Genomic DNA, 24,871 nt, shown 5'->3' on the forward strand with positions numbered 1-24,871 from the left:
GGAGGCAGGGGGGAGGAGGGAGGACTTGGCGCAGGCTTCCCCTTTCCCCCCCGCCTCCTGCCTGGGGCAATCAGCTGGCTTGTGGCATTTGGGAGGCAGGGGAGGGAGGGGGAGCCCGCACGCCGAGTCCTCGCTCCTCCCTCCTGCCTCCAAAACGCCGCAAGCCAGCTGATTGCCACGGGCAGGAGGCGGGGGGAGGAAGGGATAGGCGCTGATCTGCGGGTCTGTTGGCAGGCGGGAGGCGCTTGAGTGGGGGGCGCGTAGGGAGGCTCCCAGCTGTGGAGAGAGCAGGCAGCCAAACAACGTAAGAGTGGAGCATTGCACAACTTTAAATGAGTATGTTCCCTAATTGATCAGCAACGAGACAACGTTAAGTGGAACGACTTTAAGTGAGGAGTTACTGTATGTTGATTTTCTTGAGGTCATGGAAATATTACCCAGCAGCTCAGGGTATTCTTCCTAGTCTATTTCATTCAGATGTGGTGTTCTTTCCCACTCTGCCCCATATTCCCTGCAATTGTTAAACCTACTTAGAAGTCTTTTCTTAGATTAGCTCTTGATTGCAGGGACTATCTTGCTACACGTTTGTACACCATGCAGCATAATGAGACCCCAATACTGATTACAGATAAGAGGCCTCCTGTCCATTTCATCTTGAACAGAGACGGCAAAAGCCACAACAAAGCTATCACAGGTAATTCTATCTTCACAACTCCAGCAAGACATTGTTACACAACAGCATCATGCTGACTTCTTGTCCTGCTTTTGTACCAACTGGTGCCCAGCACTGGACACTCATCTCTCAAACCCTCTCTCTGGAAATTGTTAACAGGTTAAACTAGTCGGGTGAACCTATGGAGCTTTCTCCACATAAACAACAATTTTGGAGTCTCTGGTGCTCCCAGTGCATCAGGACCAAATATGTCCTTTAAGTGATGTGTAAGCTGCAGATGAGCAGGTAACATTTTGGAGAAAAGGGACTTGAGACAAACATGAAAAGATTTTAGTTTATTTTGTAAAAAAAAAATTTGATTCTTAGTGGATGGAACCAGATGTCAGTCTTCTTTCTTCCCTCTTCCTTTTCTTTCCCTCCCTTCATTTCTTTACTTTTTTCCCCCTGTTCTCCCCTTATTTTAGAAAAAAAATTTCAATTAAATATAAATAAAAAACCTTCCTCTTTATAAATGCAATTTTTAAAAGTGTTTTGAATTGTCACTCAGGAATCACTCAAGCCTTCAGCTGTATTCAGTGAGTTTGTTTGCTTCTTCCCTTCATTGGCCTCCATTTTTCTGATGTTCTCTTATCAAGAGAGGAAACCATATACATTCAAGAATGCTCCCTCTAACACAAGACTTCAGACTGTTAGTGAATTCAGTAGAGCTCACCCATTAGTTGCTTAAGTATTCTTAAATTCTGACCTATTAAATATTGGGAAATTCCCTGGTTGTACATAATGGCTTTATGTGCTGCTCCCCTGACTGATAGTTTCATGTCCAGTACGTTTTCAATAATTCAACAAAATGCATCCCATTACCACTATAATCTCATTAGACATATGTTATAAATTAGAAGCACTACTTTTCTTTTTACAGGCAATTATAGACTTTTAATAGATTATTTCCACTTTTATGAGTAAAGAGGGCCACATTTTCTCAAAGTTACCTCTGATGGGTCCCCATCTGATTTCTATCTGCAAATAAATACTTGCAAAATTAAAGGCTGTGTTGAGGTCTGGTGGTAGATGGTTGTACTTTTCAAAAAAAAAAAAAATACAACAAAAAAAAATATTAAAACAGATACACTACATCATAGCATATTTGATGGATCTCATTAAATATAATTTGAAGCTACTGGATGGAAGATAGCAATAAAAATATTGCAACTAGAGAGTTTGTAAGCACTACCAAAATCTACAGCATCTGATTTAAAGACCAAAGCAATGTTAGATGCCTGGGAAAAGACAGATGTCAAATTATTTGAATAAGTTTCATAAAATCACCTCCCGTTTCTCATTTTATCAGAACCAAATCGTAAAAAAAAATTGTAGTTTGCTATCACAAATATCTACATTTTAATACTTTTTTAAAAACAGTTTTTCCGTTTAGTGTATTAGTAACTGATTAACTTACTGGTACATGTGATGGGGTGTACCTACCCCGCACCTGCCCCCAAAGGGTTAACTGTGCTTTGCAGGCTGAGGAAGCCCCACCCTTCAGACCCTGCTACACATGCTCAACCTGGAGGCAGAGTATAAAAGGAAGCAGCCCACCTCAGTTTGGGCAGGCTGCTGAAGTGGGATGACACAGGCTGCTGGCTCTCCTCAGGGAGTTGCTACAGGCCTCGATTACAGACTCACGACACACAGAGCTCCAGATGGACTCCAGGCTGCCTGACGAACCCAGAGAAGAGACCGCACCAGCAGGAGCTACACTGCTTGAGGACCCCAGAGACCCGGGGGGGACCATGGAGCATTGCTGAGGGAGAAAGGGTAGGAAGCAGCCATGGGGACTTAGATTTTGCTCTGGTGAGTGAACCGGGGAACAGGCCAGCGTGTTTTGGGAAGATCCCTGCTGACTCGGTGGTGAGCACTCCCATCACTGCCAGGGCCCTGGTATGGGACGTGGAGGAGCAGGGAGGGCCTGAGTCCCCCTACCCTGGGCACCCCACTTCCCCAACAAGCCAATAGGCCACACTGTATCCCAGAAGTGGGCGCATTTATTGACTCTGGTCCTTAGGCTACTCTGTCCTGGGTAGAAGGACCGCGCTATTGACTCTAGTTATTAGGCTACACTACCCTGAGCAGGAGGCACGTACTATTGACTCGGGCTATTTGGCCACGCTGACCTGAGTAGAAGGGCTGTGCTCTTGACTCGGGCTATTAGACCATGTTGCCCTGACTGGGAGGGCTGCTTTATTGACTCCGGCCATTAGGCCATACTACCCCAGTTTATAGTCAGGGTCACTAATGTGGGACTTAACTGACTGCTGTACAGCCTTTCCCTTTCTTCTCTCCATATGTGACCCAGTACCTGTGACGGGATGTACCTACCCTGCGACGGTACAATGCACAGGGATGCAGACATACACTAAGGTTAATGGGAGTTGTGTGGCTAAATTCCTATGCATTATAGTAAAAATTTACTCCTCAGATGATACTGTTTTCCTTTGGTCTGTACTCTGAAAATGAATATAATTTTTGTTAAATTACCCAAGAGCTCCTTGTCCGATGTCAGATAGCAGCCCACCAACTTTTAGATCATGAGTAGTGATTTAATCATAATATGTCTTGTATATTGTTTTTATGTCAATGGAAATGTATAGGGAAAAGAGTTAGAATGGCAGCAGAGAAAGAATGGCTTTAATATAATTCAATATTATAAATCGGTTCTGTCTGTTAAATCTTTTTTTTATTGAAAATGGCAGGTTCAGTATTAGTATTTCAGCAATATGTAAATACTAGTCGGACATAATTTGATATAACTAGATAAAATACTTGCTCCAATTAATTTCAAATAAATTAAAGACCCTGATTTTTGGCCCCCTGCAACATATTAAGTTCCTCTTTTTTTGGCTGAAGTTAATTGGAGGTTAAAAAATGGTGCATCAAACTTTGATCTTCAATGGTGTGATTCTAGTCTGAAAAGCAACTAAAAATAGCATTGTGGATTTCTATGTTAAGTGTAAGTGAGATGTGTATGTCAAATCTGCTTTACAGTACTCTGAAGCCCACTTTGTAGTCTTTCAGTTAAAATCTGAATATTTTATTTCAATATAGTAACTTAGAATTTCTGAGAGAACAGGAAAGACTTGCATTATATCCTTGACTAGCCAACTAAGAGCTGTAAGTTTTAAAATTATTAGTATTTTTGCAATAAATATTCAGCTTTTAGCTTCACTTTATTCACCCCAGGTTAGTTATTGGATCTGATTCTTGGACTCCTGTCCAGTGGTGTAAAGGACCTTTAAACTTGGTAGAAACAGCCTCTAGGGAATACACTAATGGAAAATAAAATCTCAGAAAAAAGCATTAGTTTAAAACTATAAAAATATAGCTGTTTTCTAAACATTTCATACATTCTTTATATTATGACTTGTTATTCAGTGGAATTCCTTCCATTAATAAAGCTACTTCTGTAGTTTTAAGGCTCAGAGGCTTATGCTTAGGTGGTCTTGCTAGAAGTCTTCTTTGCTGTCTGGCTTTTCCCACACACTTACTGTCCCTTTTTGGGAACGTATAGTCAATTGTACCCCCCAAATTATCCTCAAAGTTCAATTTCCCAGGAAATCTTACACATGCTGAAATTTCATGGTTATTCCTGTCTTCAAAAGAAACTACTTTGTTTGGGTTAGCATGGTCATAGCACACTTTTGCTCCTTTTTCTTTATTAGTACAAGTTCCATTTAAGCCTCTCGTACCATTAGAAATTGCATCTTTTCTAGATGTAACAGAATAGGATTTTTGAGAGAGTATTTTCTGGAAAGGCTTATGGGCTAAATCCTTACCATGCCTGGAAAATTGCAGATTTAAATTTCTATCAATGCTGTGCTGACTAGAATCAGAATCTCCTAAATGAAAGTAGCTTATACCATTTAAAATTAAACCCTGTTGAGAATGTGGTGGATCTTTATTGTTATGAAGTCTTTGGAGGCTATCTTGAGATTTTTCAAGTGGATGGCCTAATAATGTTTGCTTGAAGAACAATCCAATTCCAGGTATGAAAAGCTCTGGTTTCATCTGCTTTGCAAGTTTGGTAGTATTTGTTTGAGATCCTGGCTGATTGACATCACGATTGGCTGATATATCCTTCCAGGTTAATGGATTATACACAATATATCCATCAATAGGACATGCATTTTTTTGGTGCAATAACCAGTTGTCAATACATTCTCTGTGGAACTTAAAAAAGAGAGTCCGTTAAGATATATGGAGCTGTGTCCTGATAATTATCAATATAATAATACTTAATCCAACTTCGAAGAATACTATAGAAGTAATTATTCTTGCATGCAAAAACAACATTCAAAGGAGCCGGATTCTTCTCTGTTACCATTATAAACCAGAAGTACCTTCACTGGGTCTCAGTGGAGCTACATTAGTGTATAATTGGCATACTCCTTTCATGTATCAAGCCCCAACTCTAATTTACTATGGGAAGTGCCTTATCTCAACTTAGGCTATGTCTACACTACGAGAGTAGTTCGATTTTACTTAAATCGAATATGTGGAATCGATATTACAAAGTCGAACGTGTGTGTCCACACTAAGGACAGTAATTCGACTTTGTGAGTCCACACTAACGGGGCAAGCGTCGACATTGGAAGCGGTGCACTGTGGGCAGCTATCCCACAGTTCCCGCTGCCCATTGGAATTCTGGGTCGAGCCCCCAATGCCTTCTGGGGAAAAAAATGTGTCGAGGGTGCTTTTGGGTAACTGTCGTCATCCAACCGTCACTCCCGCCCTCCCTGCCTGAAAGCGCCGGCGGGAAATCAGTTCGCGCACTTTTCTGGTCAGTGACAGCGCGGACGCCACAGCACTGCGAGCATGGAGCCCGCTGCGACCATCGCTGCAGTTATGGCCGTTGTCAATACCTCGCACCTTATCATCTACCTTTCCCAGAGGCAGATGCTGAGAAATCGGGCGAGGAGGCTACGGCAGCGCGGTGAGGACCTGAAGTCTGAGAGTGGCACAGACCTGTCACAAAGCACGGGACCCCGCGCCGAGGACATCATGGTGGCAATGGGTCATATTGATGTTGTGGAACGGTGATTCTGGGCCCGGGAAACAAGCACGGACTGGTGGGACCGCATAGTGCTGCAGGTCTGGGATGAATCACAGTGGCTGCGAAACTTTCGCATGCGGAAGGGGACTTTCCTGGAACTTTGTGAGTTGCTGTCCCCTGCCCTGAAGCGCAATGACACCCGGATGCGAGCAGCCCTGAGTGTCCAGAAGCGAGTGGCCATAGCCCTCTGGAAGCTTGCAACGCCGGACAGCTACCGGTCAGTCGCGAACCACTTTGGCGTGGGCAAATCTACCGTGGGGGTTGTTGTGATGCAAGTAGCCAACGCAATCGTTGAGGTACTGCTCTCAAAGGTAGTGACCCGGGGAAACGTGCAGGTCATCATAGATGGCTTCGCCGCGATGGGATTCCCAAACTGCGGTGGGGCTATAGATGGAACTCACATCCCTATTCTGGGACCGGACCACCAGGCCAGCCAGTACATTAACCGAAAGGACTACTTTTCAATGGTGCTGCAAGCACTGGTGGACCATAGGGGACGTTTTACAAACATCAACGTCGGATGGCCGGGCAAGGTTCATGACGCTCGTGTTTTCAGGAACTCTGGTCTGTTTAGACGGCTGCAGGAAGGTATTTACTTCCCGGACCACAAAATAACTCTTGGGGACGTGGAGATGCCTATAGTCATCCTCGGGGACCCAGCCTACCCGCTAATGCCCTGGCTCATGAAGCCCTATACAGGCGCCCTGGACACTGAAAAAGAACTCTTCAACTACCGGCTGAGCAAGTGCAGAATGGTGGTGGAGTGTGCTTTTGGACGTCTCAAGGGGAGATGGAGAACCTTACTGACTCGCTGTGATCTCAGCGAAACCAATATCCCCATTGTTATTGCAGCTTGCTGTGTGCTCCACAATCTGTGTGAGAGCAAGGGGGAGACCTTTATGGCGGGGTGGGAGGTTGAGGCAAATAGCCTGGCTGCTGATTACGCCCAGCCAGACAGCCGGGCGATTAGAAGAGCCCAGCGGGACGCGCTGTGCATCCGGGAGGCTTTGAAAGCTAGGTTCCTGAGTGAGCAGGGTAACCTGTGACTATTAAGTTTGTTTACAGAGAAGCTGAACCTGCCCCCATTTCTTTACCCAGTAAATGTTCACTATCCTCTCCAGTTACATACCCCGTTCACCCCGTTCCCCCCCTTCCAACACACGTTTAAAAATAAAATCACTTGAATTTTGTTAATGAACACCGTTTTCTTTATTACTGTTTTCTCGGTAAAGTGTTGAACCTGGGACGCAGACTGTGGTGGGGAGCGGGTGTAGTGTAGTGATGCAAAGGACGCTTCTAAACTCCAGGAATGACAGGCTCCGCAGTGGTGGACTGGTTGTTTCAACGGAGCCTGCCACCCCTCCTGTTCGGGACTCTGTGTGTGGGGGCTATGTGACTTTGTGGCAGGGGGAGGACGGTTACAGATCCCCTGCTGCGTGGCTCTGTGATCCAGGATAAGGACTGCTGCATAAGATCTCTAACCGCCCTCCCCCGCCACAAAGTCACATAGTCCCCCCCCCACACACACAGAACATGAAAACCACCTCCCAGACTGACCAGGGTAACTAGTGACTGCAATGTGTGTGTGCCCTGCTGCTGAACCTGCCCCTGCCTCTGTACCCTGGTAAAGGTGACTGTCCTGTCCAATTACCAACCCCCTTCCCCCCCTTCAGACAGACTCTCCTCTAAAAGAACATGATGGAAACAGTAATTAACAGAAACGTATTTTTTATTAGCAACTACACATGAAACTGGGGGATGAAACTGGGACGGGGGCTTGGGTGAGGCGGGAAGGAAAGGACTTATCAAATTTTGGGGAATGAGAGCCTTCTGGTACTTGAGCAGTCTGCAGGGGTGGAGTGAGAGTTTTCACGGACTCTGCCGCCCCTCCTTCTTGGGACTTTGGGTGAGGGGGGTATGGGACTTTGTGGCGGGGGAGGGCGGTTAGAGATAGATTGCAGCGGGGCTCTATCCTCCTGCCTCCGGTCTTGCAGAACATCCACAAGGCGCCGGAGCGTGTCCGTTTGCTCCCTCATTAGTCCAAGCAGCGTTTGAGTCGCCTGCTGGTCTTCCTGCCGCCACCTCTCTTCCCGTTCCATGTGTGATCGGTGCATTTGGGACAAGTTCTCCCTCCACTGGGTCTGCTGGGCTGCCTGGGCTCGGGAGCAGCCCATAAGTTCCGAGGACATGTCCTCCCGTGTCCTCTTCTTCCTACGCCTAATCTGCGCTAGCCTCTGGGAGTGTGATGCCAGGGTAGGTCGGGAGACAGTCGCAGCTGTGGGATGGGAAAAAGGGAGTGAATTCCTCAGAAAGATAAATTTTTTTGTGAACAAAGAACATAGTCTTTCTCTGTGAACAAGACCATGCACAGCACCTATCACATGCGCACTCAGGACAAGGTCAAATTTTCAGCCTTCTCATTCAGTGCCTGGGGTCTTGCAGTGCAGATCAGACAAGCAGGACAGGACAGCGGAATTTGGGAAACAGGCTGACATGGTAAGCCGTAGACTTGTGGCTGCTTAAAACTTTAATAATAGCACTGGCCTCCTTTCACGTTCAAAGCAATGCCAGTCCCTGCTGCCAGCAATCCGGCAAGCATGAACTCTGCCCCTGTCCCATCCCCTCGCGGCTGTCCCAGGGAAAGATCCCTGTATGCTGCTCCTCTCCCGCCTCCACCGCGTGGCTGTAAACCGCCGGTTACAGTTCTGTAAAGGAACAGGCACGCAGTCCCAATACTAACATTCCCCTACCTAATTCAAAGCAGGTCACCATGAGCGACATCACTCTGATGAGGATTTCAGAGACGGAGAAAGAACGGATGCTTCGGGAAAGCCTGCAAAGACCAGGGCCGTATGCCGCCATGCTCTGCAAGGCAATGATACCTGAGTACTTGATTGTCTCCTGGCGCGGAAACGTTTCCTACCACGGAGGACCCAATAAGGCCGCTCTCCCCAGGAACCTGATGCAAAGGCTTTCCAATTACCTCCAGGAGAGCTTCGTGGAGATGTCCCAGGAGGATTTCTGCTCTATCCCCGGACATATAGACCGGATTTTACTGTAGCTGCACTGGCAGGGACTAAACAGTAGAGCGCCTAGGGCACACCAATCATGCTAAACCGGACATTGTTAGATTTTTTTTCAGTAGTTGCACTGCCAAGGACTGAAACGTGAAGCGTCTAGGGCAAACTAATCATGAAAAACCCATTGTTAATATTGTTAATATTCCTGTTCTGTTAAAAATAAATGTTTACATGTTTAAAACACTTACTGACTGATCCTTCCCCTGATTCTGTGTCCGGGTTAACACCTGGGGACGGTTGGTAGGGGATCTCTGTAAGGGTGATGAAGAGATCCTGGCTGTCGGGGAAATCAGAGTTGTAAGCGCTGTCGACTGCCTCATCCTCCTCATCTCCTTCCTCATCTTCCCCGTCCGCTAACATGTCCGAGGAAGCGGCCGTGGACAATATCCCATCCTCAGAGTCCACGGTCAGTGGTGGGGTAGTGGTGGCGGCCGCACCTAGGATGGAATGCAGTGCCTCGTAGAAACGGGATGTCTGGGGCTGGGATCCGGAGCGTCCGTTTGCCTCTTTGGTCTTCTGGTAGCCTTGTCTCAGCTCCTTGATTTTCACGCGGCACTGCGTTGCATCCCGGCTGTATCCTCTCTCTGCCATGGCTTTAGAGATCTTCTCGTAGATCTTTGCATTCCGTCTTTTCGATCGCAGCTCGGAAAGCACGGACTCATCGCCCCACACAGCGATCAGATCCAAGACTTCCCGATCAGTCCATGCTGGGGCCCTCTTTCTATTCTGAGATTGCATGGCCATCTCTGCTGGAGAGCTCTGCATCGTTGCCAGTGCTGCTGAGCTCGCCACGATGTCCAAACAGGAAATGAGATTCAAACTGCCCAGACAGGAAAAGGAATTCAAATTTTCCCAGGGCTTTTCCTGTGTGGCTGGTCAGAGCATCCGAGCTCGGACTGCTGTCCAGAGTGTCAACAGAGTGGTGCACTGTGGGATAGCTCCCGGAGCTATTACCGTCGATTTCCATCCACACCTAGCCTAATTCAACATGGCCATGTCGAATTTAGCGCTACTCCCCTCGTTGGGGAGGAGTACAGAAGTCGAATTTAAGAGACCTCTATGTCGAACTAAATAGCTTCGTGGTGTGGACGGGTGCAGAGTTAATTCGATGTAACGGCGCTAAATTCGACATAAACGCCTAGTGTAGACCAGGCCTTAGATTGGCTGCTGTAAATCAATACATCTGAAGCCCATTTATTGATGGGCTTCAGATTTCAAATAAATTTTTAATCACCTCCCATGAAGAAAATAGTTGCACCTATGCTCACTGATCTACAAACTCAATGTTGACTTCAGTATTTTTCTTTCAGCCTAATTCTCCTGGCACTTTGCTTGCCACTCTTTCTAGAAATCTATAAAAAGATACTAACTATAGATGTTAGATTAATATTTGTTTGTGTACTTTCAGGTAACGCTGGCTTTTTTTTTTTTTTTTTTTTTTTACAGGATGGAGTGAATTGCTATAAAAATAGTTCATCATGTTTGTCAACTAGAAGATCCCCAGTTATACAAATCTGAAAAAGGATATCTTCTATGAGCTTCCTAAGGTGTGCTGGAGAAGAGAGACTTCTCCTGTAGCCTGCCTATAATGCACATGGTAAGATACTAGAGTGGTATAATCAGATAGGTAGTCCCAAGCCATTTACAAAAATGTTTGCCAATTTGTTGCAAGACATCTGAGTTTCAGATGGGTGAAGCTCCTTTCTACAAATGTATACTGAAAGAACTCTAAGGTTGCAAGTCTAAGCACTCCAAAGTCAAGAAATACTATAGGTTCCATTTCAGGAAACCCCTCAGAGCACAGGTCAGAGGTGTTCCTCTCTCCAAAGGAGAAAAGGAGTTTGCTCATTTGTTAGAGACATAGGGTATGTCTTCACTGCAGAAAAAAAAAAATCCTAACTCAGGTTAGATAACCAGCGTTGAAATAGCAGTGAAGACCTGGCAATTCTGCTTTTTAACTTGGGTTGCAATGTTGTAGCTGTGGCAGTCCCAAGGTATTAGAAAGACAAGGTGGGTGAGGTAATATCTTTTATTGACTCAACTGCTGTTGGTGAGAGAAACAAGCTTTTGAGCTTACACGGGGCTCTTCTTCAGGTCTGGGAAACGTACTCAGGTTAGGTCTACACTACAAACTTGCATCAGTGCAGCTTCACTGCTGTAGCACTTCTGGAGAAGATGCTTTAAGCCGATGGCACAGTGCTCTCCCGTCAGCTTAATAACTCCACCTCCATGAGAGGTGGTAGCTATGTCGGCGAGAGAAGCTCTCCCAATAACACAGCACTGTCTACACGGGGGAGGGAGGGTTAATGTTGGTATAACTACGTCACTCAGGGGGGTGGATCTTTCACAGCCCTGAGTGACATGGTTATTCCAAAGTAAGGGCATAGCGTAGACCTGGCCTCAGTGTCACAGCTAAATACAAGATGGAACACATTGTTTAGCATAAGTAGTTAACACGTATTTCAAGGGACCATTCAAGGTGAAGTGGGCGGTTAGCACCCCTCCAGTCATAGCATGGAAAGGAAGGGGGAAACAACTGGAAGGAAGTTGTTAGTGGGTTATATATTGTTGTAATAAGTCATAAATCCAGTATTTCTATTCAGTCAATGATTTTTAGTGTTTAGCAAAGTTTTATGAATTTAAGCTCCCAGGCTCACCTTTTGAAAGTGTTGTGCAGGTTTCCTTTGAGGATGAGGACAAAGAGGTCAGATTTAGAGTGATCGCTTTGTGAAAAGTGTTCACCCATAGGGGATGTGGTAGTTTTGTCTTTTATCATTTTCCTGTGCAAGTTCATTTGAAAGTGTAATGATTGTCTGGTTTCACCCACATAGTTACTATAGAGGCATTTAGTGCACTGGATGAGGTACACTATATGTTGTGATTGACATGTGTAGGACCCATGGATCTTGAAAGGTGTGTTGTGGGGGGTGTTAGTCATGGTAGCAGTGGAGATATGTCTGCAGGTTTTGCATCTGCTGTTCTGGAAGGGTGTGGTGCCTCTTTGAGTTGGTATGCCCTGGTCTGTGGGGAGATTGCTTCTGACGATGAGCTTGGAGAGACTGTTGTGTTTTTTTTGAAGGCCAGAAAGGGGGGGGGGGGTTTGAGAGATTTATTTCAGGATGGAGTCCCCATCAAATATGCGTTGTAATTGTTTAGTGATACCCTGTATGCGTTCCAGTGTGGGAGGGCAGCTGATGACTAGGGGTGTGTGGTCAGAGGGAATTTTATTTCTGTATTGAAGCAAGTTATCTTGGGGTGTTTGGGTGACCCATTCCATGATGTGATCTACTTCTCTGATAGAGTATCCTTGTTTGGTGAAGGCAGTTTTGAGTGTGTTAAGGTGTATATCCTGGACTTTCTCCTCAGAGCATATTCTGTCGTATGAGTGCCTGGTTGTAGATAACAGCTGTTTTGGTGTGTTTGGAGTGATTACTGGATCTATGAAGGTACGTGTGGTGATCCGTGGGTTTCTTGTATATAGGGTTCCATTGCTAAAGCTGATCATGATGTCCAGGAAGTTGATGCTAGTGTGGAGGTGTTCCAAAAAGAGTTTAATGGACAACTGGTGGGTTGTTGAAGTTGTGGTGGAAATCTCTGAGGGAGTTTTTTGTCTGTCCGGAGGATTAAAATATCATTGATGTATCATTGTTTTTGTGGTGCATTTGTCTAAAAATTATTCTTCAAAGTTACCCATGAGGAGGCTGGCATATTGGGGAGTCATCCTAGTACTCACAGCTGTTCCCATGGTTTGGACAAAGTGTTTATTGTTGAATGTTAAATTGTTATGGGTGAGGATGAAATAGATGTGTTTGAGGAGGACAGCTGAGGGTTGGTCATTGTCTTGTAAATATTTGAGGCAGGCAGCTATGCCATCATTGTGAGGGATGCTGGTGTATAAGGCGGTGACGTTCATGGTGACAAGGATGGTGTTCTGAGGGCAGCTGTTAATGTTGGAGTTTGTGGAGGAAGTCTGTTGTGTCCTGGAGGAAGCTGCCCCATCAACACACCTTTCAAGATCTGTGGTTCCTATCCATAGCTATCACAACATGTGATATACCTCATTCAGTGTATTCAATGCCCCTACAGCAACTGGCTAGACAATCATTACGTTCTTGTATGAACTTGAACAGGAAAGTGATAAAACACAAAACCACCTCACCACCTATGGGTGAACACTTTTCACAAAGCAATCACTCTATATCTGACCTCTAAGTCCTCATCCTCAAAGGAAACCTGCACAACACCTTCAAAAGATTAGCTTAAAATTCATAACTTTGCTAAACACTAAAAATCAAGCATTGAATAGAGACACTGGATTTATGGCTTATTACAACAATCTATAACCCACTGACAACTCCCCCCAGCTGTTCTCCCCCGCCCCTTCCTTTCCTCCCTATGACTGGAAGCAGGACCAGCTCTAGGCACCAGCAAACCAAGCTCGTGCTTCGGGTGGCACAATTTCAGGGGTGGCTTTTTTTTTTTTGCTTGGGGCGGCAAAAATTCTAGAGCCGGCACTGACTGGAAGAGTGTTAACGGCCCACTTCACCCTGAATGGTTCCTTGAAATATATTAACTACTTATATTAAACAATCTGTTCCATCTTGTATATAGTTGTGACACTGAGGCTACGGCTACACTACAGAGCTTACAGCAGCGCAGCTGCACCGATGCAGCTGTAATGCTGCTAGTGCAGATGCTCTAAGCCAGGGGTCCCCAACGCGGTGCCCGCAGGCGCCGGGACGTCTAAGTGCGCCTGCGTACTGGCTGGCGGATGAGCATCCACCACCAAGGTTGGGGACCACTGCTCTAAGCCGATGGGAGAGAGCTTATTCATACCCCGAGTGACATTTTTAAGCTGACATAAGCTGTAGTGTAGACCTAGCTTGAGTAAGCTTTCCCAGAGCTGAAGAAGAGCTCTGTGTAAGCATGAAAGCTTGTCTCTCTCACCAACAGAAGTTGGTCCAATAAAAGATATTACCTCACCCACCTTGTCTCTAATATCCTGGGACCGACACGATTACAACAACACTGCATTCAGCATACTTCACATATTCCCTCCAATGCTTACATTTTCATCAACTTTGTAGAAGAGAATTATAAGTATCTAGACTATGCTAAGTATCAGAGGGGTAGCCGTGTTAGTCTGAATCTGTAAAAAGCAACAGAGGGTCCTGTGGCACCTTTCAGACTAACAGAAGTATTGGGAGCATAAGCTTTCGTGGGTAAGAACCTCACTTCTTCAGATGCAAGTCATGCATCTGAAGAAGTGAGGTACTTACCCACGAAAGCTTATGCTCCCAATACTTCTGTTAGTCTGAAAGGTGCCACAGGACCCTAGACTATGCTAAAGAGCTGAACCACAAGCATGAACACACAGGCTAACAGTGGGATTTTGGCATGAACACTGGGTTTTGGGTTCAGTAAAATTTAGTTTTCTTTACCTTGTGATTACATGGCAAGAGTCTTCCATACTGACCAAGACAAAAGATCTTCAAGCAGAGCCTACATTGCAGACCTGGAGCAAGAAAGTTGCTACATTTTCTAATCAACATCAGAGGTAAAGATTTTACAATGTGCTTTGGGATGCAACTGGACCTAAACAATAGAAAATACACAACATGTTTTTTTCAGTACATAGTAGGAAAATAGCAATAGAAACTGAAACCTTCAAAATGGCAGGTTAGTTTTGGTGATAGTACTATCACTTTACAAGCTGATGGTTCAGCAGATTAATGTATTTGGCCACTATTACTGAGGCCCTGATCTTGCTACAAAACCACCATCAGTGGACCCTTACTCTCTGCAGAAGAGAGGCCATTATGATAATCTAGTCTGACCTTCTGTATTAAACAGGCCGGAGAATTTCACTCAAGTAATTCTTGCATCAAGCCTATAACTTTTGGTTGAAAGATTATAATCTCCTTTTTATTTCTGAGAGAACCAAGGCACAAAAAGGGGTCACGTGAGTTGCTCAAGGTCACACAGGGAGCTTGTGCTGAGCCAGGAAATTAATCCTTCTGTCCTGAGGCCCAGGCTAGTGTCTTAACCACAAGGCTATCCTTCCTCACTAAGACTTTCTGTGAGGTGTACACAGATTTTGTTTGCATGTGTGGATCCTGTTGCAGTTAGAGTGCCCTAAAACAGTATTCTGTTCTAGTGCAAAGTGGCACGATGCTAGCTCTTAGTTATCAATGAACTGCAAAGAGTTTGATTTCAATAAGCACATTAATTCATATTTATTCAAATCTTTTTCATCTGAAAACCTGGATGGTAAGCCTATTTTCATAAGGTTTTCTTATGGTATTGCTGGTAGTTTCTCTTTCCATTCAGAAATTCCACAAACACATTTAATTTTTTAAATGCATAGTTTTTGCTTTTTGCTGTTTTTTGTTTGTTGTTGTTTTTTTTTTTTTTTTTTTTTTTTTACTGCTATTCAAAGGGTAGTTCATAATGTGATGGTTTAAAATGTTTTCCCAAGGCTCATGCCATTAGTCTCTAAACACAGGTGAGCAGAATCACACTCACCTGCAAAGTGCGTTTAAAATTTTATTTTGTCTAGATTAAGAAGATATGACTTAATACACATCTGGTTTCTCTAAAGCATTTCCTGTTACCCTTTACAGGATCATTTCTATAAACAAAAGTAAATCTTCATGAATTGAAAAAAAGAATTGTTTTTAAAGAATACTGAATTTGATTACATTAAATAGTATGAAAGAATTGTATCTTACTTCTCCTGAAGATGTAACATCTCTTCTTTAGAATTATCGCCTGGATTAACGCTTTTTAAATTTCCTCCTGAAGTTGACAATTGTGAAACTTGGTCAAGTGACCTCCACTTCTGATTTCTCTTCTGTTGAATACAGAAAGAGCTAATGAAAGACCGCAGAATACGGTGCAAGAAGTAATTGAGAAAAAACCCTCCAATTTTCAATAGCCAAAATATGGGTTTTGTAAATCATGAAAAGAAACTATGAACAATTTAACAAATTTGTTCTCTAGAAATTTCTGTAGCAACAAACACAGATTAATCACCATTCTGACTGAAGTCCCTGTATTTTAAGAGGCTCTCTTGTATGAGGTTTTGCAAAAGCTCTGAAGTGCTGTGCTGTCTCTCACAACAGTGCAGGACAATCTTGGCCCCCATGTCTCACAAACAAAAAACCCAAACAAACTTATCCTTATGGATGGTAAACTTGAAGAGTTAATATTTCTGGGTCTTGAGAAGCAAAACTGCAGAACCTGCTATTGAACATATGGAGGTTATGGCAATCCTCATTCATGTGGTTTGTGCCTTGACTCTGCGCAGTGAATTAGTGATATAAAAATTAGTTAACTATGGAAATGCACAAATTGATAATAGGCTAGATCACTGCCCAAGCCTTTTAGATCCTGGGGTAGGGCACAGTGGAAGGCCAAGGTAGTTCACAGTGATAACCCCATGCCTTCAATTTAGGTCTGTGCTCCCAGCACTCCCCTAGCACTGTGGTTCCAACACAGCCATGTTGACAGGGATCCTCCAGCTAGTGGCTGTCCTGAGCATTTTTTTAAAGGGTGATCCTACCAAGGAGTGGGGCACCGAGAAGTTAATACAGTATGTTCTGTATTATTTTTTCATAGAAAATACCACCGGACATGAGGGCCAGGAGAGGGGATGACGACATTCAGTCCCCCTGCCCTGAAATGACCCATTCTCTGTCTGTTCCGTTTCTGCAGAGAATAATTTGAAAGGTCCAGAGCAAGACAGAAGATAAATAGTACAGAGGCAGCTGACATTCCTGTCATGTCTCCTTCCTCACCCCCACAATTGAGCCTATTTTGAAGTACTATTTCAGTTTACGGTTCTACTCCTTCCTCGCTATTTAAGTATTTCATAGTGGTTTATATTCAATCACAGGTAATCCTCATCACTGTAATGGTGTTTTTATTTTTAAAAAACAAGATCAGCTTTACATTCCTACATAAAATGTTTTTCTATGTCTGACCATTAGATAGCTTTGGATATGATGCAATAAAATATAGTTCTCTACCTGTCGAAAGGTGAAAACATGTGGAGGATGGCAAAAGCTAGTGAAGCATTCATGGCATAGGTGATATTCACTACACTCAGTGCACCTAAAAAATAACAATATAAGGTAGTTAGAGTGGAATGTTAACAGTTTAGTATAACTTATTAATGTATGAAAAGCCTTTGTTGAAAATTCTACTATTTCGTATCAGGAAGTCCCATATTACAGTATAAAATTATCTTAACTCAAGCCCATTTCATCAGTGAAAGTTTTTATAAAATAAAACCCTTTGCTTTGCTTTGTTTCTGGATGAATTTTATACAAAAGTGAATTGTATATGCCAGTGTTGTGGTCTGCGGACCCCTGGGGGTCCACAGACTATGATAAAGAGATCAGCGAAAAGTTGTCATTACCACAGAACAGTGGTTTTCAACCTGTGGTCTGCAGACCCCTGGAGGGCATCTGTTTCACCAACAGAAGGAGGGGTTGAAGTCTCTGGAAACTGAAAATAGGTGAGAAATACGTTTAGGCAAAGATCCTTCACCTAGGAAGACAAGGGTAGCCAGCATCTTGTACTTCTGTGGAAGATCCTGACCGAGGAAAACTCAGTCATAACTGAGAAGAATACTGATGAGAGACAACCATCTTGAACAAAGCCTGTACCTAGTTAGATTAAGTTTTAGATGTGTTTTCAATTTTACTTGCTTTTAAGGGCATGTCTATGCTATAAAATTAAGTAGACTTAAGTTAGGTCGACCTACAGCCACCACAAACATGAATAATTTTACTCACATCACTGGCAATGCGATTTCTTGTGTGAGTAAAGTGACTTGTGCTTTTAGTGGATATAGCCATAAGTCTTCAGATGAAATGCATTACACTAAGGAATTCGGAGGTGCTGACTCAACCTCATATATCATTGAGCTAAAGATCCCATTAGGAGTCTGTTACACCGATCGCTGTAATGTAAATTGACCAGAACTCAGCACCAAGGGGTTGAGCATATAATTAGACTTGAGCTATAAGAACCAATGTCATCTATCCCAGAGAGAAATGCTGTTTGTTTAGTTATAGTAAAGACAAAAGGGAATAAGTAGTAAATTATAGGTTGTTACAAGGAATTGTACTGTTAAATTAAAAGTGTTTTAAAAGTACGTACTTGTAGCATTTTCCCTCAATTGGAAATGCTCTGCAGTTATTACAGGGGAGTCCAAGGTGTTTGTCAAGTCTCACTTTCTCTGCTGCAGTCACAAGCTGAGTGGAGTTCCTGAATTCTTCTAAAATGAGCTTTAATGGTGCAAATTCTTCTCTACAGAGGGGACACTTCACCACAGAGTCACTCTCTAATTCACCCTGGTGATCAGCCCAAATCTTCATACATGTGATGTGAACGTTGTTTCCACAGCCGTACCTACAGAAAGTAAGGTTATGTCTATGATACAATCTTAAGTCAACCTATTTTAGGTCAACTTACAGCCACCACATTAATTACTGCAGTGGCTGATGTCCACACTACCTTTCTTCTGTCGATGGTGCATGTCCTCAGCAGGAGTGCTTCCACCAATTGAAGAGGGGCAGTGTGGAGAACTGAGAGTCAGGGCTGTCAGCTCCCCACAGGGAACCCAGCTGCTGCCTGGGGCTTCTCGCCTCCATGCTCTCAGCTGGGAGCGGGGGGGAGGCGGCAGACACCAGGGGCTTCTCGCCTCTAGTGGGGAGATTCCTAGAGTCCAGTCAGCTGCTGTGCTCCTGGCAGGGAGCCAGGACCCCAAGGGGCAGCAGGGCTCCCAGCGGGGAACAGGGAGCCTGGGCAGCAACCCAGCTTGGAGCAGAGACAGTGCAGCAGCCTGGCTGGGGGGCCAGGAGTCGGCTTTATTGACAAGAATGACAGCCAATGTAAGGAACACAGTGTCTACACAGACACTGCATCATCTTAACTACACCTACATAAGTCCTACACCTCTTGTTGAGGTTCTTTTATTATGTCTCCATAGCAGGGGAGTTACATCAGCGGGAGGAGCATTTCAGGGTGTACACTTCCACTGTTCTGTCAATGAAAGCTGACTTTTGTCGAAAAAACTGTAGAGTGTAGACAAGGTCTGAAACAGGCATCAATTACTGTACACTGTCCATAAACATTTAGAAAACCCAGTATCATTAATACAATAGTTTTTCAGCTACAATGCAACACAACAGCCCTGCTTTGTTTCAAAGAGCATTTATAAAAAACCCATCCCTAAAAATGAACTATTTAAAATTACGATTTTTACATGTCAAGACCAGCCCTCCAATGGGATCCGTGCACCATTAACTGTGTAGAAACTTTCTATCAAACACAAAAAAACTTTTTCTGAGTTTCCACCATGAAAACAAACTAGAAAAACTATACATCTAACCTGCAATAAGTGATGGGAAACATTTTCTTTAGTAGCTCTTCCTGGCAAATAGGACAGACATCCTCTGCATCAATTTCTTTCTGATTAATGTATCCATCATCCTCTTTCTGTAATGTTTTGGTGGAGAGAGTGTTTGCTCTTGGGGGGAGTGTCTGTTCTTGCTGTAATTGCTGAAGTATATCATTGATCTCTCCTTCCAGAAGACCCAGCTGAAAAGCATCTATAGAAAACTCAAATTAAAGCTCTTTGGCAAAAATTTAACATTTACTAATACTCAGCTATCATAACTTTCAGGGTAAATCATCTGCAGCAAACCAACGATGTCAGTGCTGCTAGTGCCAGAAATGTTGTATATCTTCATTTCTCATTGCAATTTGTAATGATAGTTTGTACAACTTCACATCTAAAACTGATCTTTATGGCAAAATTGGTTCAAAGATTTTTCTATAGAACGCAAGTCAGGTTTCCTGAAACAACACCAAAATATGGTGGTGTATATGTTTAAACTATGATCAGAAGCAACCCCAAACAGCAGTTATTAATTTATTCCAGGAGACCCATCACCCCTAGAATGTGTGGCACAAACATGGCTAGAAGGGCGTTGCACTTTCTGTAATGAGTAGTACGAGGTGCAGTGCAGAATCTGTCCAAGTGCAAAATGGATTATACGTTTGCCAAATCAATGAAGTACTTGGGTTTGAAAATGTTTTATGATACCCTGAGTAGGATAGGTGCTTTATTAAATCACATGATCATCTACTCTAAGGCCATGAAAGTGTTGCAAATGACTATATTTTTCTTTAAGTACTTTACAGTTGTACCTTTAGCAGCAGTGTTACAGATATGAAAAAGGTGTCATATTTCAGAATCCTGACAATGCTCCAAAGCATTAAAATGTTGATATGCTAGTTAGGGGGAAACAGTCATTGATCTAAAAGCTGATCTTAGCCAACCTCCAGAGAACTTTGCCTTTGTGCATTTAAACTCTATATGCAAGATAAAACAAGCAAGCAAAAAGAATTATACTTACATTCATGGTTTCTTGGAATTTTGAATTTTTTCAACAATATCCTAACAATGATAATAAGATAACCATCAGGTGGTGCTTGTGGAAGTCAACTAAAGCTAACTACTGGCTATTACTTTCAACTTTACTGTGACATTGCACTCCATAATGTTTTATGGAAATATGCTTATGAGTGTGAATATGATGTAACTGGAATATGCTTTAGACAAAAGGTCTCTTGTAAGGTATCAATACAAAGCTTATAATCTACTGCGTGTGTTCATTCTATTTGTATGCATGTATCATTCTTGTATCTGAAGCTAGAAATATGAAGTATAACTGAGGTCCTATTGTAATTATGCAGTGTGGGCCATTGATGGTGGTTTAGAATCTTGATGGCTCCCATTGACTAGTACAACTGGTTATAAATGACTCTGTTTACTTGCAAACCATTCTGGATACCTGCGGGTCAGCCCTGGAAAAATGGAGGCTGGGGTCTCCCAGGACATGTGAACACGTCACCTGATACTGGAATCCATCTTAAATCTGGTACTTTTCCATTTAGGAGGGGAGGAGACCTAGAGACAAAATATTCCCGCCTTGTACCAAAGCTATAAAAGGAGGTGGAACAGAACAAAGGGGGCGGCCAGTCCTGAAAACACCTCTAGTTTCCACCTAAAATGTCAAGGACTGTACCAGGGGAAAGGATTGGGCCCAGACTAGGAAGGAGTCTAATCTGTGAGTCTAATCAGCTTTGGGGGCATGGACCAGACCTGGGTCTGTGTTGCAGCAGGCTAGCGTGTCTGGCTCAACAAGGCAGGGTTCTGGAGTCCCAAGCTGGCAGGGAAAATGGGCTCAGAGGTAATTCCAGCACATCAGGTGACAGTTCCAAGGGGGCTCTGTGACTGAACCCGTCACATTTACATTTCAAGGACAACAGCCATCTTAAATACTTCAGAGAGAAAATATTGGGACTAAAACTGTAAGAACAAAAGTTTACAGTGCTAAGGTACAAATGAGTTCTTATCCAAACTGGGGTCCTCTGTGCCTCTGCCAGTTGTTTGAAAGCCTCATAATTACCAAATATTTCTACTATTTCCCCCCATTTCTTTGCCATTGTCTAATCCATGACAGTACTTTAGCTACTACCCAAGATCTATTTGGTTTCCTTAAGAGCCTCTTGTGAGGGACATTTTTGAAATCCAAATTAAAATTATATCCACTTGTTCTCTTTCATCCCCTATTTTCAAAGAATTCTCTTAGATTGGAAATACATAACTGACTACATCTAACTGGTTAAATTGCACACTGGCGCAACATTTAGAGAAACAATTTCATGCTTAATTCTAGAGCAAACATGAGGAGAAACTATTGTTGATTGAGTCTTATGTGACACAGAAGTGTTAATTTGAAAAGTAGAAATAGCCATTAAATAGTAACAACACCCTGAGGGGAAGGAGGAAATAAGATATCTAAACATAATTCCCTTTCTAAAGTTTCTAGAATCAGTTAAATAAAATGAGATGGTTAGTCAAAAAGGCCTTAAAGTTGCAAGTAAAGTCCTTCGAGGGGGCATGAATGCTGCTTAAAAATCTCAGAAGGCCTGTGCACTGCAGAACAAATAAAGAACCAAGCAGGCCAGAGTGAACCAATTAGCTCAATGGCAAGGTTTGAGAGGCCATTTGAGCTAGATAAAAATCCTTTAAACTTTGGAAATCTGACCAATGGCCAATAAAAAGCGCATAAGTTATAGCAGGAAAAAAGTAAGAGGGAAACCAGAGGGCCAAATTGATTTTGAAGATTTTAAAATCACTTAGAAAAGTTAGATGCCTGCAAGTCACCAGGGCCTGATGAAATGCATCCTAGAATACTCAAGGAGCTAATAGAGGAGGTATCTGAGCCTCTAGCTATTATCTTTGGAAAATCATGGGAGACGGGAGAGATTCCAGAAGACTGGAAAAGGGCAAATATAGTGCCCATCTATAAAAAGGGAAATAAAAACAACCCAGGAAACTACAGACCAGTTAGTTTAACTTCTGTGCCAGGGAAGATAATCGAGCAAGTAATTAAGGAAATCATCTGCAAACACTTGGAAGGTGGTAGGGAACAGCCAGCATGGATTTGTAAAGAACAAATCGTGTCAAACCAATCTGATAGCTTTCTTCGATAGGATAACGAGTCTTGTGGATAAGGGAGAAGCTGTGGATGTGGTATACCTAGACTTTAGTAAGGCATTTGATACGGTCTCGCATGATATTCTTATCGATAAACTAGGCAAATACAATTTAGATGGGGCTACTATAAGGTGGGTGCATAACTGGCTGGATAACCGTACTCAGAGAGTTGTTATTAATGGTTCCCAATTCTGCTGGAAAGGCATAACGAGTGGGGTTCCACAGGGGTCTGTTTTGGGACCGGCTCTGTTCAATATCTTCATTAACGACTTAGATATTGGCATAGAAAGTACGCTTATTAAGTTTGCGGATGATACCAAACTGGGAGGGATTGCAACTGCTTTGGAGGACAGGGTCATAATTCAAAATGATCTGGACAAATTGGAGAAATGGTCTGAGTTAAACAGGATGAAGTTTAACAAAGACAAATGCAAAGTGCTCCACTTAGGAAGAAAAAATCAGTTTCACACATACAGAATGGGAAGAGACTGTCTAGGAAGGAGTACGGCAGAAAGGGATCTAGGGGTTATAGTGGACCAAAAGCTAAATATGAGTCAACAGTGTGATGCTGTTGCAAAAAAAGCAAACATGATTCTGGGATGTATTAACAGGTGTGTTGTGAGCAAGACACGAGAAGTCATTCTTCCGCTCTACTCTGCTCTGGTTAGGCCTCAGCTGGAGTATTGTGTCCAGTTCTGGGCACCGCATTTCAAGAAAGATGTGGAGAAATTGGAAAGGGTCCAGAGAAGAGCAACAAGAATGATTAAAGGTCTTGAGAACATGACCTATGAAGGAAGGCTGAAAGAATTGGGTTTGTTTAATTTGGAAAAGAGAAGACTGAGAGGGGACATGATAGCAGTTTTCAGGTATCTAAAAGGGTGTCATAAGGAGGAGGGAGAAAACTTGTTCACCTTAGCCTCTAAGGATAGAACAAGAAGCAATGGGCTTAAACTGCAGCAAGGGAGGTCTAGGTTGGACATTAGGAAAAAGTTCCTAACTGTCAGGGTGGTTAAACACTGGAATAAATTGCCTAGGGAGGTTGTGGAATCTCCATCCCTGGAGATATTTAAGAGTAGGTTAGATAAATGTCTATCAGGGATGGTCTAGACAGTATTTGGTCCTGCCATGCGGGCAGGGGACTGGACTCAATGACCTCTTGAGGTCCCTTCCAGTCCTAGAATCTATGAATCTATAAGAGCAAATATGCAAAGGTGTCAAAGCCATCAAGAAATTCTTTATGAAGCCTCTCATAAAATTGCTAGGTCTGCTAACTCACCAGGGCCTAAAGGGAGAAATTAAGCAACATAAGGACATTGCTGAGACTCTAAATCATTTCCTTGCATCAGTCTTCACCATGGAGGATGTGGGTGGAGATACCTATCCTGGGCCTGAGTTCTCCTGGTAATAAAGATGAAGTACTCTCAGAGGTCGGGGTATCAAGGAAGAGGTGCTAGAGCAAACTGATAAATTAGAAAGCAACCAATGTTTTTGCAGCAGCCATGGCTAGTTTGTCCCCATCATTTCATGTTAACCTAGGGAGTTTGTAATTTACCTGAATCTGAAGTAAGACTCACTGGTCTGTAACTTCCAGGTTCACTCCTACTACTCTCTTCCAGATAGTTACAAAGTTTGCTACCCTCCATTCTACGTTTAAAATAGGTCATTTTAATGCGAAATTGCACGTTTTTGTGAGCACTTCGGCCACCTCACTCTTAGGTTCTTTCCCTGCTCTTTCACCTATACTATGAAGTTAAGAGGTAAGTGTGGTGGTTTCAGCAAATCCTGTTTTGACACCTGATCTGTACCAGTGCTTCATCTTCCCTGGAGGAAAGGAAGGCGTAAGGGTTGGCCTTGCCCCCGCATCCGGGGTGGAGAGGGGGAGATGCCCCACGCCACGAGCAACGCCTTTACCAACAGATGTGGCTGCACAGGTCCTTCTCCCTCAGGAACGTGGCGCAGGTGCAGGAGTGCGGCTCCCCCAGGAACACCTGGGGAAACAGACAGACGGCGGCGTTGGTCGCGGCGCAGCGGGAGCTGGGACCCGGGGAAGGACCTTGCGGCTCCCTTGGCTGACTCTCCGGCAGACCCAGCCGGCCGGGCTCGCTGCCCTCTGCGGGGCGGGGGGTCACTCAGCACCCAGCGGCGGGCAGGGCTGGCGCGGCACCGCGGGCTTCATAGCGAGCGCACCCCTGCCCCCCATCTCTCCGTACCCGGTGCGCGGGCCCTCCCTCCTCCTGCAGCACGAAGCCGGTGGGGCCCAGCTCCCGCACGATGCGCATGGTGCTGCCCAGCGCCTGGTCCTGTTGCCAGCTCAGCCCGGCGCTTGCGCAGCGCCGCCGGGACATGGCGGGGTCCCGGCTGGGAGCAGGTGGAGGGGCTAAAACCGCCGCCGCCGCCACAGACGCTCTGCCGTTGATGCCGGTCCCCAT

General features: G+C 44.0%; 1 protein-coding gene across 1 annotated transcript; it reads right to left on the bottom strand.

Annotated features, from left to right (window-relative positions):
• Window positions 1-4,084: 4,084 nt before the first annotated feature.
• Window positions 4,085-24,871, bottom strand: ZSWIM2 (zinc finger SWIM-type containing 2). The gene is made up of 9 exons (XM_065413779.1): window positions 24,653-24,871; window positions 24,354-24,430; window positions 20,293-20,333; window positions 19,263-19,482; window positions 18,029-18,280; window positions 16,891-16,975; window positions 15,592-15,713; window positions 14,302-14,455; window positions 4,085-4,897 (listed from the first exon to the last, which is right to left on the bottom strand). The coding sequence occupies exons 1-9, from the start codon at window positions 24,869-24,871 to the stop codon at window positions 4,085-4,087; spliced, it is 1,983 nt and encodes a 660-aa protein (XP_065269851.1).

The sequence above is a fragment of the Emys orbicularis genome, chromosome 11 (assembly GCF_028017835.1).
Source record: "Emys orbicularis isolate rEmyOrb1 chromosome 11, rEmyOrb1.hap1, whole genome shotgun sequence".
Taxonomy (NCBI): Eukaryota; Metazoa; Chordata; order Testudines; family Emydidae; genus Emys; species Emys orbicularis.

Coding starts and splice junctions, on each gene's coding strand:
- ZSWIM2 (XM_065413779.1), bottom strand. CDS start 24,871: ATGGGGACCGGCATCAACGGCAGAGCGTCTGTGGCGGCGGCGGCGGTT. Junction 16,976..18,028: donor ATTGAGGGAAAATGCTACAA/GTACGTACTTTT, acceptor GTTATTTTTTAG/GTGCACTGAGTGTAGTGAAT. Junction 14,456..15,591: donor ATGTTACATCTTCAGGAGAA/GTAAGATACAAT, acceptor TCTATTGTTTAG/GTCCAGTTGCATCCCAAAGC.